Source organism: Buteo buteo, chromosome 21 (assembly GCF_964188355.1).
Source record: "Buteo buteo chromosome 21, bButBut1.hap1.1, whole genome shotgun sequence".
Taxonomy (NCBI): Eukaryota; Metazoa; Chordata; class Aves; order Accipitriformes; family Accipitridae; genus Buteo; species Buteo buteo.
Window position 1 is genome coordinate 23433355 of NC_134191.1, and position 16991 is coordinate 23450345.

General features: G+C 34.3%; 1 protein-coding gene across 3 annotated transcripts in view; it reads left to right on the plus strand.

The window, feature by feature from the left end:
* PPARG (peroxisome proliferator activated receptor gamma) overlaps positions 1 to 16991 on the plus strand; it is a 61904-nt gene that overhangs the window by 40688 nt on the left and 4225 nt on the right. For all 3 annotated transcript variants that reach the window (XM_075052771.1, XM_075052770.1, XM_075052772.1), the window contains exons 5-6: positions 5654 to 5853; positions 10047 to 10497. In XM_075052771.1, coding sequence (XP_074908872.1) covers positions 5654 to 5853; positions 10047 to 10497 — 651 coding nt within the window. The remainder of the gene's footprint in view (positions 1 to 5653; positions 5854 to 10046; positions 10498 to 16991) is intronic.

Sequence of the window (16991 nt, forward strand, 5' to 3'; positions counted from 1 at the left end):
GATTCACAACTCTCTAACTTTACGTTGTTAATGAATTTTTATATTTAAAATACATTTTAGGGTCCTGATCGCCTTATGTTTAGGAAAATTTATTCTCATAATTCATGAATTACATCAGAAATCTTCCAAGACCCATATTTTCATGAAATAGGAACAGAGTTTGAAACTGGATCATGAGAGATTCACTGCTATTAGTCCATCCCAAAACCACATATTTAGAAAGAAACAAACACATACAGAAATGATAGATTGCTAATAAATGTACAATCCATACAAAAAAAAACATTCATAATAAACTTTACCCCAACACAAGAAAATATTATGAGATTCCTCAGGGATTTTATTATTGCCGAATTATTTTATGTAAAAGTCTGATATTATGACGGCAAGCAACAAGGTACACCCTAAGGATTAATATAGTACAAAACCCAATAAGATGTCATTTCCACTTTTAGTGAAGTCAATTCACGTATTTAGAAGAAGACTTGGTCCTATCTGCTAAATGCAAACTCTGCTAATGTTAGTGGCTGTTTTGCTGAACTGATAGACAACTGATAGACACATGATCTGATAGCTGGCAATACCACTCAAGCGGGTTGTTAAACAAGGATAGGTGTTCTAGGCCAGTAAGAGATAACCCCCATTACACTGCTTTGATTAGCTTATCAGCTAGTGCATTCTTTGATAATAACGGGCAGTTTGAACTGATTTGACATTGATGTAATAGCTTTCTGTGCTATGACTAAGCTTTGTTATATCTAACACGATTCTGAATGCAGTATGCAAGCATTCAAAAATAGAAGTTAGTGCTTATAACCTAGTTTACCACATAACAACATATCTGCTAATTTTCTTTCAAAGTAATCTTGGCATTTTAACAGAGGTGCTATATAATTCAATGTTACCTTTGGCAGTAGTACTTATTTCTTTTGTTATTTGTGGGGGAGGGGGTTCCTTTTTCATTTACGCAGAAGGAATTTAAAATAATCTTTTTTAAAAAAGGAATCAGGATCAGGAATCTGATCTTCATAGAAAAATTAGCATCATGAGGCCCCAATCCTATGCCAAATAAAAATACATAGCAAATTTCTATGCAGCTTTAATCATGTATCATTTGATATAGTCTTCCTCTGCGTCTTTGGGCTTTAACTCCAAAATAGATTATACATAAGGGTGCTTGCATTCATAAAATTTAGCACAGTGAAGACAATGCACTGATTTAACATAAATGTTCACAGGGTTTTTTGACTACATATATAAAAATTCTCGAAACATGGAAACAAAGAATTAGACACAATTCCAACAAGGAAGAGTACTGAAACAAACAACAAAGTAATAAATAATATTTGGGGTTTATAGCACTTTTCATGCAGAGATCTCAAAGCACTTTTCAGGAAAATAAGTATCACCATCACAAGCAAAATAAAAATAAATGATCAGGGAAAGAAGGCATCTACTCTAGAACTATTAACAGTAAATGAAATATTAACAGTATGATGAACTCCAATGCAATCTGTAAATTAATGGAAATAATTTTATATTAGAAGCACCAGGTCTTATAACGCATGCCTACTTTGCAAAGGTAATTTGGTATCCTTTGTTGGGGATAGAGAAGCACACCAGAAACATGATTCTCGAACACTCTTAGTCAATCGTGTTTTCCATTAAAAAACAAAACACAATGTAAGTTGTCATTTATTACAAATTCTACACCAGTACTATTGTAAACTTTTAACAGAGAACTATCAACAATGTGTTGTTTAGTAATACCAAATTGCTAGCACAAATACTGTAATTTACTTTTCAAGAGACTCTGGGACAGGAGACGAGACTCTGCACAGGAATCAGGGTATAGGATTAGGGACATATTTAGAAAACATCGTATACATACTATGCTATCATTTTGTAGTCAAAACTAAAAGTAAGCCTATTTTATACTGGCAGTATCAGTGCAACAGTAGATACAGTTATGTGGAAAACTGCCATAAGTTTTAAAAAAGAAACTATCCCCCTCAATTCAGACAAACTTACTTGAAAAAAACAGGCACTAGTCTATTCACCCATGTATGAATTTCTAGCAAGATGTTTGTTACCAGTCTGGTTTCTGTTCTTTAAAAGAATACAAAAGACATACAGCTTAGTCAGTTATTCCCTAATGACAAAACAATTTCTGTTTTGAAAATCCCTGATCTCCTTGATCTTTTCAATAACATCTCTACACTAAACAATTCTATTTCAGTAATCAGTGTCATGGTATCTACACTGTGGTATATCATTAAGAATGTTCCAGTAGATACTTGTGGGGGATGGAGGGGTGCAGGGGAGAGAAAAAAAAAAAGTGGAAAAAAAGAAAATAAATTCCTATTGTTTTTAATTCCTTGGGGAACTTATAAACTACTTAGAGCTAAGGTAGCATAAAAATATAGTAAGAGGAAGCAATAGACTGTCCCTTTTTTTTTAATACCTTTTTGAAAAAATAAACTTGATGAGAGGGAGTCTTATGCCAATGAGATTCCAGGTTATAAACTTGCTTCTGCAAACCCCAACTCTCAAGAACAGGCTGACAACAGAATCATGTCTCATACTGGTGTTCAGTCAAGCTCCATTTCCATAATACTTAGAGTTAGTATGCTTACAGAATGAACTTACAGAATTCAAATTAGGTTGGTAGGGATGCATAATTTATTGTAAACATATTATAAAGGTATTATATATAATATTATAAATGTATTCCATGTAAAATATCAAAATAGTTTACAAGTAGATTTTATCATACCAAAACATTTTTCTGGCCCAAAACACCCAGTTCCTGATATGATTGTGAAATGTCTCAAAGAACATGTTTCTTTGAGTTCCTAAGTATTTCTTACTATATGTTTAGAAGTCTTCAGGTCGTAATAAATTGCACTGCATATATTTCTGGAAGTGATTAACATTTTATAGTCATGGGCAACTCTGATGTCCCTTTTTTATTAACAGTCTTTTAGATCAGGCTAATATTTGCCTTACTTTCTTTCCAGATTAAAAGGTCCACTGTAAGACTCTGAGAAGTCTTTCCAGATTTCACTTAGGTCTTCAGTTTGCAAATTCTTCCTCAAAAAAAAAAGATGGTGAGGAGGAGTTGAATTTGTTGGCAAGAACCCAATCAGTAGCATCAAAGTATCACAAGATTTTTTCCATTGATGAAGCTATTGCAAAATGCACATTTGAAAAGTGGACAAATTAATCATAAAACATAATCCTATAAATTTCACAAATTTATTATTAAATTAATATTAAATCTGAAACCAGGTTTAGTGAAGAACATAATGGCTTTTAATGAAAATATGAATTTAACAAATGTCTAGCTGCACTGTTCAACATGGACATTTAATTAACCTTTAACCTTTAACATTTTTATTAGCTATATTATTAACACCTTCTTGACCCCACATTTTAGTTATATGTGCTGTCCCTGTAACAACTTCTTACAATATGTATGTAATAATATATTTTAGCTTTAGTATGTTGCTGACAGTTTGATTCTTTTTGTTGAATCAGTCCTTAAGTATCAGAAAAAAAATAATGCGGAAATGCTATAACATATTCTCAGTGAGTTTTCACTCTATTTACTTCATTAAATACTCATACTTCATTCATTTTACATCTTCAAGAATGTCTAAAATGCAGTTATTAGTATCATGGGTTTAAGATTATCAACATCCATACATGTTTTTTTAAAAAAAACAGAAAGGATTTGTGTTAACTACAAATACAAGTTTTTAATAGTGAGAGAATCCATTTTAACTGCAAAATGAAAATACCAAAATGGTCTTGATTCACAGTGTTCGTGGAAGCATATGCAGCTGAATTAGTTCCTTTATAGTTATGCTGAATTTTTTCATCTTTTTATTTAGGTTACACTAAGTACAAATATGAACTCTTCTTTTGTTTGTTATCAATTTTTTATACATCACTAACATTACCATATGTCCATCTATTCACATTACTTCTTTACAGAATGGTGTCAGTCTCTTTGAGCCATATAAACTAATATGAAGTTAATAATTTTTCTGTAAATGTTTTTCTCTCAGAAGAAAGGAGGGCAGTGATGTCTCCCTGAAAACTATTGTTAGTAGCTGATTAAGAATACTTAGTGTTTCCCATAAGAAAGAAAAAAATACATATGCCATGTATATGTGATCCAAAACAAATATCAGTTGGCAATTATTCAAAATTTCCCATACAAAAAAAATTGTAGGCAAAAGACGTTTTCGGGGTGTGTGGGGGGGTGGTGGAATAGAGTATGTTAGTTTGTACTTATTGAACTAGGTTTCCTTTCATGATGATTTTTATTCTGACATGTTAACTCTAAGAATACCTGAGCAAATGTGAAATATACAGCATGCATCATTCGGAGACTAAGTTTGCTGAAGAGAAATGTAGTACAGTTGTAAAAATAAACCACCTTGTTTCTACAGCCATGAGATAAGAGAACTGATCACTAAATATAATATATGACAAATGGGTTTTTTATGTTTTCTGGCACAATTGTTTATTCCTGAAAAAAAGTGTCATTTTTGTCCATCAGCACACTGCAAGCAAACTCATAAAGGAAAGTGGCTGGTCATTTCCAAAACAAACATCCCTAGTATAATCATTCATATGTATGATCTTAACAGCACTTTTATTTTATCCAGGGAAGACACTAATCGCTGAAAAAATATTTATAATATTTCTATTCCTAAGGCCAAAATGCAAACCCTTGTTTCTTCCTTCTGTTTTTTGTTTTGATGCTCTTTTGTTCTGTTTTGTTTTTGTAAAATAAAATAAATTCTGTTTACTGAAATACCATATGATAAATCAGTCTTGATCTTGATGGCTCATTCGAAATATTTTCCAAGTCAGTCCCCATATGAATAAATAGTGTCTTGGATAGTAAGTACATAGATGTAAAAGTAGGAGGTTTACAGCCTGCCTGCCTGCCTTACCTTGGTACTGAGCAACTGTGAGATCGTATGTCTCGGTAGAACCATTTTCTGTGTTTCCAATAGTGCAGGCGCGTAGACTTACCATGAAGAACTCAGCCTTTTCTGGCTTTTTTATTTCCTGCGCAACCTTCTTTCTCATTCCTTAATTCTTTTGGTAACATTTTATAGCACTTGCTACATTAACTTCTGTTGTGCTATTTAGGAATTTATTCCTGCAAGGCATGCAAGTGTTTTGTTTCTAAACAAATGAAGAATCTGAGATCCATATGGTGATTTGCCCAAAACAATACAAGGCTGAAAGGTGGTTCCTACCCTAAGCCAACAGAATTTTAATATCTTAAAGATTCTTTAAATTTTATTTAGATTGGAGGTAGAATCGGTGGTTTTCACTAACTCTGTCAGGTAAGCTGACAGTAGGTTTGCATTTCCAAACAAGATATTGTAATCTTACTGTTTCGGCACATAGATTATTTCCTCTTTGAGATTTGTTTGTTTACATTTCTTTAAAGCACTGCAGCTGTTTTGCCTATATTACTGGAGAAAATCATCTTTTTTTTACTTGCCTAAGTACTGTTTAAATAAAAACTTCAAGAGCTTGTAACAAAAGGTGACATAAAAAGCTATTCAAATGTGCTTTTTTAGGTGCAACTATAGCTATAGTAATTGCTTGTCATCTTCTTCAGCCATCAGGTTTGGGCGAATGCCACAAGCGGAGAAGGAGAAGCTCTTGGCAGAGATTTCCAGCGACATCGACCAGTTAAACCCTGAATCTGCTGATCTACGCGCACTTGCCAAGCATTTGTATGACTCATACATAAAGTCCTTCCCTCTGACCAAAGCCAAGGCGAGGGCGATCTTGACAGGAAAGACGACAGACAAATCAGTTAGTTCCCTCTGTTGTTTTTTTTTTTTCCTTTCTTTTGAGTAAATAATTTACCACATTGACAACACATCTTTAAAAAAAAAAACACAAAAAACTTTGCTGTTGGCAGTTACATATTTCAAGCTGTGTCTGAAACACAGGAAATGTTTTTAGATAGGATAAGTAAACATTATTTGAAAAAACTCCAAGTTCACCTAATAAAATACTTGAAACTAGTACAAGAATTTGAAGGTCATCTTAACCTTTTTGTATTCTCTGATCCACTCTTCCCGTTTTCCTTCTCCTTCACCAAAGGTTATCTTCCACACTATCTGTTTAAGGTGGCTATCTAGCTGTCAGGAATTGGTTGCCATACTATTCAAGCATCCGTATCATATTATCAGTACTAGCTGTTGCCAAAGGAATATTCTTTTTCATAAGTATCAAATGATTCCCAGTGCCAACACCGTCATTAGCCTTAACTATGGTGCTTATTCTTATGATGCTCTGATGAATTCCTGCATTTAACTGGGTTATCTTGGATCAGATCAGTATCCTGTGTTGGTGCAATTTGAATTTTAGGAGAATGTACAACAAAATCTTTGAAAAGTAAGGAATAGAGATATGTGTATTTGTGGGTTGCCTTGGAAACTTTACTGGCAATACATAACAACCTTCTGTATCAGTGAGAAGGAGGATAAATAAGATCTGATAATTATGGAAAGTTTTAAATTTTGTCACTATTTTAACACCTAAAGAGCAAAATAGTTTTCCAAAACTTATAACTCCTAGTTTGTTTTATAGAATCATTGGCAGACACTTTATTGTCAAGATTACAACAGAGACTGTATTTAATTTTCTTCAATAATTTCAAAGACAGGAAAGAATTTGGAGGTATTTTAGGCTTTCTTTCTTTAAAGGCAGTTAAAATCATAATTTAAATATTGTCCCTAATTTGGTTGTACCCCTCACATAAAAACTTCAGATATGGTGGACACTTACAATTTGAGTAACTTTTCATCATGGAGTATATAAAGTTTGAACTAGCATAGTTTATTTATTCTGCAGAAAGCTGATACACTAATTCCACTTGAGCATCGCTGCTTTTTCCAAATCTTTCCACAGTTCCCTCTCTAGATCAGAAACATAGGTTACTGGAAAGAATTAATACAGCAATTTAGGTTTTTTAAGTGTGTTCTCAATAACTATGTACCTGCATTAGGCAACAGAATAGAAGTGGGGTGTGTAATTATATATCTTCTTTACTCCTCTTCATCCTAAAAATGTCACCATGAGGCCTGCTCCCTTTTTCTGCAGCTGCCCACTGTGCACACTCTGGAACATGACAGAAGTTTGGGCAGGGTTACCTATGGTGCTCTCATCTTCTTTTTTTCCAGATGTGTGTTGAGAAGTCTGGGGCGTCTGTTTCCGAGGTCCCAAGTGCATCCACAGATCCTACTTTTGTTCTGCAAGGTTCTAGGAAGTTGTCGTAGAAATCAATTGGCATGTGGTTTGCTGCTCTGCTGTGCTGAGTACTTAACAATGGTCTGGGCTTATGAAACTTGATCATGTCTGAAAGTTACACTAATGCAATACTCATGCAGTAAATATATAGTACACCATCAACGATGTTCTCTTTTTTTAATTGAAAGCTTTAACACTTTGTCAGGTTAGAATATAGCAATAAACCAATAGACATAGAATTCAGCTTTTCATTGCTGCAAATTTCCAAGTCTTTTTTTAAAAAATAACACTGAAAGGGTGACAGGCAGTATTTAATGGTTACAACTTCCATATTATTTGAATTGTAATGGACTTTGTGCTCTGGAACATCAAACTGTTTACTATGGGCATAGTTTAAATGTACGTTATTTTTTAATTGCTAGATCATCTGCATTATCTGAAAATGATTGGATATGCTAAGTGTGTGTGCCAAAACTAAAATTATTAACTCATCCTCTTCTGGGATATACAGTGCTCATTTGACATAACATTATGCTCACAAGGTTCATCTGAATCTTTATACTAAAAATTTCTTTAGCTCTTTTGAACTTTTTCTTGATTTTCATCTTCTAATGTCAGTAGGCTGGTGGCATAGTATAGTCTTTCTAAAGTACATGTACATGCACAGAATAGATGACTTTTTCTTGTACTTGGGCTCCCACTTAAGATTTTCTAGAAAGAAAAGGAAGGAATGACCTACTAGTACTAAAACATGCATTTTAAAAGCCTCCTCTACAGTCTTGTTATTCCACTATTTTGCATATGTGTGCACATACATATGCACAGATATGTATAAAATGTTTTTTCTGCTGCCAAAATAGCATTACATCTTGAAAAATACCTTATCCTCCTGGTTTTTCTCAGTGCAGTGTGTTTATTTTTTCAGTTTCACACTGAAATCCTAGTGCAAGTGGAAAAATAGTGTCACACCTCACACTATTTAACAGAATCTCATGGTCTGGAGCTATGTTTGCCTGTGGTTGCTTGTGAAACTGACAGCACTAGTTTTATCGGTCTTGTAAGCAGCAGAGTATTGATTTTTAACTAACCCATTTTGAAAGCTGAACTCCTCTTGTGCAGATCCTATTATTTCAGTTCACAGACAGACCTCTCTTTTCCAAGCAGCTGTATCAGTTAGACAAAACTGTTAGCTGTCATCCCGCCCTCTCTTCCTAGTGAAAGCGGGTCAGAGCTTTGTGCTCGACTTAGCCTGAAACAGATGACCGAACGCTTCCACAGTCTCCATCTGCAGAGCTATGGGAGATGGGAGAAGTAACCTCTAGCTGGTGGGTAGTGATAAGCATCTGGGCAATATTGTCTTCAGAAAGTAGCTATTTTCAGTTTTAAAAATTCCATAATAATTTAGCACTCAATTTAGACTTCAAAACTGGTTTAGTCAAATAGGAATAGAATTTTAGGAGTTTCCAGAAACTGATCTGTGGGAGAGGAACACTGACTACATATAGGAAGTCTTGGGTTATTTCTGAATCTGTTCTGCAACATACAGTGGATATAAAACCATGAGAGTGAGCACTCACATGAATAAGGCATTAGAATCTGTAATCATAAAGGATCTGAAATTAAAAAATGCATTTCTTTTGTCCAGTTGTTGGTGTATAATTCCTGCTGTTTTAATTAATTACTCAAGTATGTTAACAAACCTATTAATATCAGTAGATATTTGTTCAGTGCAGCGATGAACTATTTAGTCATCTATCCTCTAAGGAAAAGATTCTTCAGATAAATTCAAGAATCCTCACTTAACCACTTCTTTAAAACCAGGGGCTGCTTCTGCATATTCTGAAACAGAGAGTTTCCATATCCTAACAAAAGTTTTCCAGGCACTACTTTTTCTAATCTGCTTTCAAAATTGGTTTATTCTATGTGAGTTTATTTCAGTCGGACTCATTCTTGTGTTCTCAATTGTGCTGCTGTAGTTTATATCACGTTATTTGTGTTGTCTTTCCCATTGATAAGTTGTTTGAGTTTAAATATATCCTAACTTTGTTATTTTTAAAGCAATTAACAGCAAAAGGTTAAATTTATCAGATAATCAATACCATAAACTTGATATTACTTGCAGTATTTTCTAGAAGGATAGAACTTGAAAAGAATGTGACAGTATATGAAGTAATCAAAATATGAATATGCTCTGTCTTTCTACAAAAAAGAAGTTATATCATCAGAAGTGCAAACTTGTCACTGTACACTTACTAGATTCTGTTTTATAGAAGCCATTAAAATTCAGGTAAAAGGAGTAACATTTTAATCTTTTGTTAACAAGCATTCCAAACTTCGAATTGTGGTATTACAGAACTTCTGCAAAGCAAACAAAAAAACAAACCAAACCAAAACAAAAAGCAGCAAAAATCATGGATATTTTAAAACAGTGTTCCTTACCCCCTGCCCCCAATTATTCAAAAAGTATCAGCCAAAGTCCTATTTTTAGAATGTGGATTCACGGAACCTGTGAGAAGTCCTTAAGAACTACTTGTCCTTTCTGTAAATCATTTTAACATTGTGAGGAAATTTGCTTTAATAGGCTTATGAAGATTTAACCCTTTTAGGTCAACTACCCTTGATATATTCCTCATAGATTTCTAAGTGCTTTCTGATGAGTTATACCTCTGTATGCCACTTCAGTTTCTCAGGTGTCAAATGTTCATAGAAAGGACATTTGAAAGTAAATTGTCTTTTCCTTTTATTTTTAGCCATTTGTTATTTATGACATGAACTCTTTGATGATGGGAGAAGATCAGATCAAGTGCAAGCATGTGTCACCGCTGCAGGAGGAGAACAAAGAGGTAGCAATTCGCATTTTCCAGCGATGTCAGTTTCGCTCAGTGGAGGCAGTGCAGGAGATTACAGAATTTGCCAAGAACATTCCAGGTTTTGTGAATCTTGACCTGAATGATCAAGTAACTCTCCTGAAATATGGGGTCCATGAGATCATATATACTCTCCTGGCTTCTCTGATGAATAAAGATGGAGTTCTTATATCTGATGGACAAGGATTCATGACACGAGAGTTTCTGAAGAGCCTGAGAAAACCTTTTTGTGACTTTATGGAACCCAAGTTTGAGTTTGCTGTGAAGTTCAATGCACTGGAATTAGATGACAGTGACCTGGCAATATTTATAGCTGTCATTATACTAAGTGGAGGTAAGTGCTGTCTTATTTAATATGATATTTTATATAATAGAATTGACACTTCTAATTCCTGTCCAAACAGGAAAGTGCCCAGCACTACAGGATGGGAGTGAGTTTATTTACACATAGTTTTTTATTAATTTTCAGGTTTCTGGATGTTGTTTGCCCTTTTTTCAGTTTCAGGCAGAAACTGAAAATGTAAATGACCTGATATTAATGACAGAGCTGGAAATGCCTGCTGAATCAACAGTTAATTTAGTTAGAAAACAAAATCAGGACTGACTATCTGAAAACAGGAAGGGTGGAATTTCACTGACAAGAGCTTCTAAAAGTCAAAATTCTGCATGAGGGTTTTTTAAACCTGCAATTAGATTGTGTGGCTTGCTAATTGTACACAAGTAGCTTTGACTCCATAACAATTTCACAATATATGTTGCATTTGGCTTACAGGATTGTTCTGGTGTTTTTTTGTTGTTGTTGTTGTTGTTTTTTCATTTGTGCAAGGTTTTGTTTGCCTTTAAAGGGGAGAGGGAGAATGCATTTCTCAGGAAAACGATGGTCTCCTAATGCCTGACAAAAACAGGCATTGTGTGTCTGCTCTGTTCAGATTTCATAAGCTGCTCTGTTTGTATTAATCTTTATGCATTATGCTTTGAACAAAGCATGAATCTGAAAGCCCAGGTATCAGACTACACAGATTCTAACACTTCATTAAAAAGGACACTGCATTTTCAGCTTTTTTTAAGTCAGTATGTTCTATCTGATTCTGAGCTGATGTAGCTATTACATTTTGTGAATTAGCAAGTGCTACCCCGATTTAGTTCACTTAGAAACATTTCCACTGAGAATCTGAGATATCAGATATATGTTTCAGGTCAGATTGAAGGTCTTTTACTTTGGCCAATAGTATCAAGTTAGTGATGTCGCACAAAGAAAAATTTACCCTACTGATTTGTGTGTATTTTGGCTTAGATTGTTACTGCAGATATCAATGGGAGGAATGTGCTGAATGTTCTGAATTCAGATCCTCCACAAAGCAATGCAGAGTATTTTGTTATTAAATTATGTTTAAGCAATCAAACACAACAACCACATGCTATTGTTCTAAAAACAAACATTATGTTGAGAGTGCATTGTTACGTATAGCTTCATTTAAAATCACATACAATTACTTCTGGCATTGTGTTTCATTCAGTAAAAAGGTGGTATCACAGTATAGTTTATTAGACTAACTAAATCCACTTCAACCAAGTACACTTCCCAGAAGACATTTTCTTGTGCAAACCTTTGAACACAATGATCCCTGAGGACTCTGAATTAATTCAGGAAGGGAAAATAAGTTACTGGTATATTTTCAGTCGGGTTTGATGGGGGAGGAGAAACTATACAAGCCTATTAGGGTACTAAACAAAACATGCCAACATTTTGCATTTTCTAATATAATGAAATTTGACAGATGAGAAACAGGCCTCTCAAAATCCACTTCTAATTGAAAAAAGGGAACTTGCAGTCTGCAAAACTAGGTCTGCTATGCTTGAGTGATGTTTGGTTTACATTAGAGGAAATAGGTATGATGTAACTAATCTTACATTTTTAGATCTCAGGAGGACAATGATCCACAGAAAAAAATTGACTGTGTTGAATCAGATTTATCAACAAGTCTTTCTTTTTTAAGAATAATTTGTAAACAGAGATCCATAAAAAACTACTGAATTTTAAGTTAGTTCTTAAATAACTCTGAAGCAAATCCATATAAATATATAAATCCATATAAATATAAATCAGTCCTTTCTAGGAAAATCCTTTAATTTCTTGACAACAAAGATCTCTCACTATCTTCATATAGAACTTTTTTCTTTTTTCCCAAAAAAACACGATAGTTATTTGTAGAAAATTGAGTTTATCTTTTGAAAACAATTAAGCTTTGCTGCCAATTAGAGAATGGCTTTTATCATGGAATTTACAGGCAGATATGATATATATTGAATGCATTCTGTGGGACTATAATATCTTATGTGGTATGGAATCGAAATCTTATTTCTCAGATGTTTCGGATGCTCTTGTTTCTGTAAGAGCTATGTTCTTACAAAACTCAGTTTCTGTAAGAACTATATGAACATCGAACCAGGATTATTTCATTGAAAATAGGATTTCAAAACCAGTTCATGTTACCTCAAGGACTTTATTAGCTGCAGGAATACTGTAATGTTTAAGTCACTTCAAGAAATCCTGTGTACAAATATGTTAAAAAGAAAATCAGTTGTGAAATGAAAAAAGATCCTAGCCAAATGCTCTAATTCTAAGTGAATCTGTTATTGACTAGCAAAATTACACTAGTTCTGCTGGCTCCACGGGTGCTCTCTCTTATACAGCTCTAAAAAGAAGAAAAGAGAAGGGGAAGGAAAAGAGAAAGATAATTCCAGCTGGAACATTACATGTAGAAAGCTTTTCATTGTGAAGTAAGTGTTTGGAATTTGCCACAAATCCTATAAAAGAGTTCAGCCTTTTGATATCGTAAGAATTGCTTTTGCATTCTATGTAAAAAGGCAAAATGCCCATATAACAATAATAAGAAGCTGGCAAATTAACTGTAATAGCAACAAAATGAAAGTACTCCCACTTTACAGTCAATCATTTTATTGTTTCTGAGCTGCTCAGTGCAGTCTCAGTCTGTCTTAATGATTCCAAATGTTACTCTGAACTCATTATTACAAAGACGAAAAGTTGTTCTTAATGTTGGTATATTGTGCTTTAAAACAATACTGTAAATGCCAAACAAATTCTAGTATTCTGAATTTAATGCTGATGAGACAGAGAGACTATGTGTGTGAGCAGTAGGATATTACCTTGATTTTGCAAAAGAAATGCTTTATGCCATTAACAGCAATGCCAAACTCTCATTACAATATTCTTTTACTTATGGTAGCTTTGGAAAGTATTCTTTGGTAAAATGAGATTTGGAAAACTTTTTTCAAGAAGATATTCTTCCTCCCTATTGTATCCTCTGTGCCACTGAGGCATATCCTCAGCCAGTAGTGAGTGCTATGGTATAGATGTTAAAGAACTTGAAGCATCTTTAAAAATATTATATATACCTGAGCTGATGAAGTCTATCAAGAAGGTTTAAGGAGAACAAGTTGGCTGTCTGTGTTTGGGCAGGAAAGATAGAAGTCCAAGCCTTACTGGGATAATCCTCATTTATAAACAGAGCAAACTCACTCAAGCAGGTTACTGTCAAATAAAGAAAAAGCTCAAAAGGTAATTTTATGGCATGTTTACATATCATGGATGGACTTGAGCTTTTGTATATTATCTTCTGCAGTGTTTAGGATATAGTGGTGTTTGGGAATTATAGTGGGGTATACTCGTAAAGACCCAGACTCTGTTAGTCAACATGCAGTGAAACTAGTATTTGAGTTCAGAAATGCTGCTACATTCACTTTTTCTGTTTTCTAAGTGTGTTCTTTACAGTAAATTTTGAGCCGTGAATCACTGCTGATTATTTAAACACTATACTCAATAATTTTGCTACAATCTGAGATCAGCAAATTTTGAAGTTTTATCACTGAATAGTACCAAGAAATAGTTCATATTTGACTGCTACACAAATCCTGCTCTAGCAAACCTGTTAGAACGAAGAAATGCTTCATAATCAGGCCAAAAACTGCAGATAATCACTGTGGGCTTTTAACAAAAATCCTGGTCACTGCAATACATGTGATGGTCTCAGAAGAAAAACCTCAAACTGCTGAGTCATATCTGCCTCAGCAAAAGAAGTAGCACAGTTGCTCAGTCAGCCATATCTTTGACTGTTTTTTATATTAAGATTTTAGAATGTGTATTTAAATGCAAAATGCACTTAATCAAAGATATTAAAATATAAAGGTATGGGTAAAGGCATGCTGATGGCAATTTCATATGTGAGGAACAGAAAAAACTTGTAATTATTGTTAGGAACCTGAAAGAAGCATCCAAATCTATAGGTAAATAAACAAACAAAATATTTTTCCCTGAGATAGTATAAAACACTATTTACACAAAGTCATACTGTTGACACTCAAAACTAAGGGGCTATTAGCCTTTCCCAGTCGCTGTGAACATTTTCTTACTTAGAACAGCTTCCTGCAGAATTTTCAAACCAAGTGAAACAGCCATATGACAATGGATGAAAACTTAAAGAAAAACTGAATAAAGAAAAGTAATAATAAAAAGAGAAATGTGGTACTCTCTTGGCATAGTCTGAATGGATAAAAGGCAGGTTGCAAATAGCACATAAAAAACCCTAAACTTCTATCAACAATCTGCATTATCACAGAGGTTTAAAAGTGGTGTCCAATTCACTTTTAGTTATCTCTTACCTTAATCATTTCAACACATTATCCTTTGGCCTTCTGTAACCTAATTTCACTGTAACATAAGAAAGTCCTGCTACAACTCATTAGTTTCTGTCTTTCGCTTCCCTCATCAGTTCCCTTTGCAGTTTTCTCTGTGAGCTTTCACACAGCAATTCTGTCTTAGCCTCTTCGAAGGCGTCCACCACAGTGTCACATCTCGTTTACTCCCATTTCTGTTTCTTCCTCTTCTCCATCTAAATTTTTCTCAAGGCTTATTGTTAATCATTTCCTTTGCATTTTTTTTTTCTACAAGCCACATCTATCTAGAGCTCCTTACTGCACAAAATACACCTTTTGGTACAGTAACCCAATGGGTCTGGAGCATATATATTTAAGAGCATCTTAACAACTTGAAATATACCATAATACCTGTATAGTAAAGCTTTTGCCTCTTATTTCCTCTTTTTCTGATTTAGGTAAGTTTCTTGGAACAGAGACAGCATTTTCCTCTGTAAGAAATTTTTACTGAGAAAGTATAGCAAACTGTCAACACCCAAAAAATAATGTCCATATCCTGAAGTTCTTATTCATGACAAATCTCTCTTGCCTTCAATGGGAATTTTCCTTCCTCTTGAATTGGCTTATTTAAAAATAACATCTGATGATCTGCTAGGCTTTTGTCATAGTCATCTTTTCTGACTCCAGTTCTACTGGGTTATTCTAAAACCATTAGACTGGGTTTTTCAAAGGAGCTTAAGGATTTTAGGCACTTAAGTCTCACTGAACTTCAATTGACCTTCGGCACCTGAATTCAAGGGGCTCCTTGGTAAGTTCCAGACTCAGTACTGATCTCCTGGGTTTGCCTCCTAAAGTTGTGCGGGGAGCACAATGTTTGCACTGGGTTTCACATCTGAAAAACTCACACCCTAAAAATTCCCACCATAAAAGAACCAGGGGGCAAATGGAGATTAATCTCAGAGGAAATCAAGGCCACAGTCTTTGTGCTTTTTGATTTTTTTTTATCACTGTACACTGAGTCATACCCAGCTAGTTCAGAGTTCGTCTGCAACACAGAAGTAAAATTTAAAGCTACCGCAACCCAAAGCCAAACTGATTAACAGCTTTGAAGTACTGAATTTGGGAAGTTTCTGAAAGATATAAAGAAGGCAACTCGATTTTGCAGCACATGCAATGCGTTTAGGTAATCTAAAAATAAATATCTAAAATTTATCAAAAATCCTCTAAGTATCTTTAAAAAATTACTTGGTAATAGTGCCAAAGAAAATTAATAAAAAGGAGCCATTTATTTGGAGAAAATTTTCTGCTTGCAGATACTTACTTACAGACTTTCTGAACCACATTTTATGGTATTATCAATTGAATGGTATAAAGAAGTGATCTCTGCAAGACAAGCACAGCTTATTAGGATGAAATACCAAATGGAAAGAGGAGCCAAATGGGTCACTGAGTCCCGTCACCTACAACTGAAAGCAGTCACTTCCTAAAACCACCGTCAAACAAATATCAAGCTCCATACTCAAACTTGCCGTTATTCCTATTGCTGAAAAACTATCCCCAAACCTCACCTCTTTGAGAGTTAACTATCCTTTCCTAATCAGTGACCTACATGTATTCATGGCTTGTGTATACTCATTTGTTTTCATGCCAACTTTGCCTTTTAGTTTACACTCCAATTTTTGATCCGTGAAGTAAAAGCCCAATGTATTTATAAAGAGCTTTGTTTTCTCTCAGCCTTTTTTCCAGTATACAACACAAGCCAAGCTGAGTTAGTAGAACTGGATGCACAGAAAGGTTACTAAGATCACAGGAAATAACAGCCAATTTTTTTAATTTTTAATCTAGATCATCCGCTTGTCCTTTCCGAAATGGAAATATTGCCTTAGGGAAGTAATTTAAGGCTAGCTATAGGCACTGCTTTTTATTGATCAACCTATGAAATTATTTCATAGCTACACAGCAAATGTTGTTTAAATTATTAACTGTTTTTTCATGGAGTATTCTGATAAATCAGGATGCATTACCAAGGACAAAGTAGTTCAGCAGTAACAAATTACTGATGGCCATTGTCATATGTGAGGATTTAACGTTAAGCAACTTTATTAACTTTCATGACTGTAGAATCAAATAATTTATTACCTCAAGTTAGAAAAC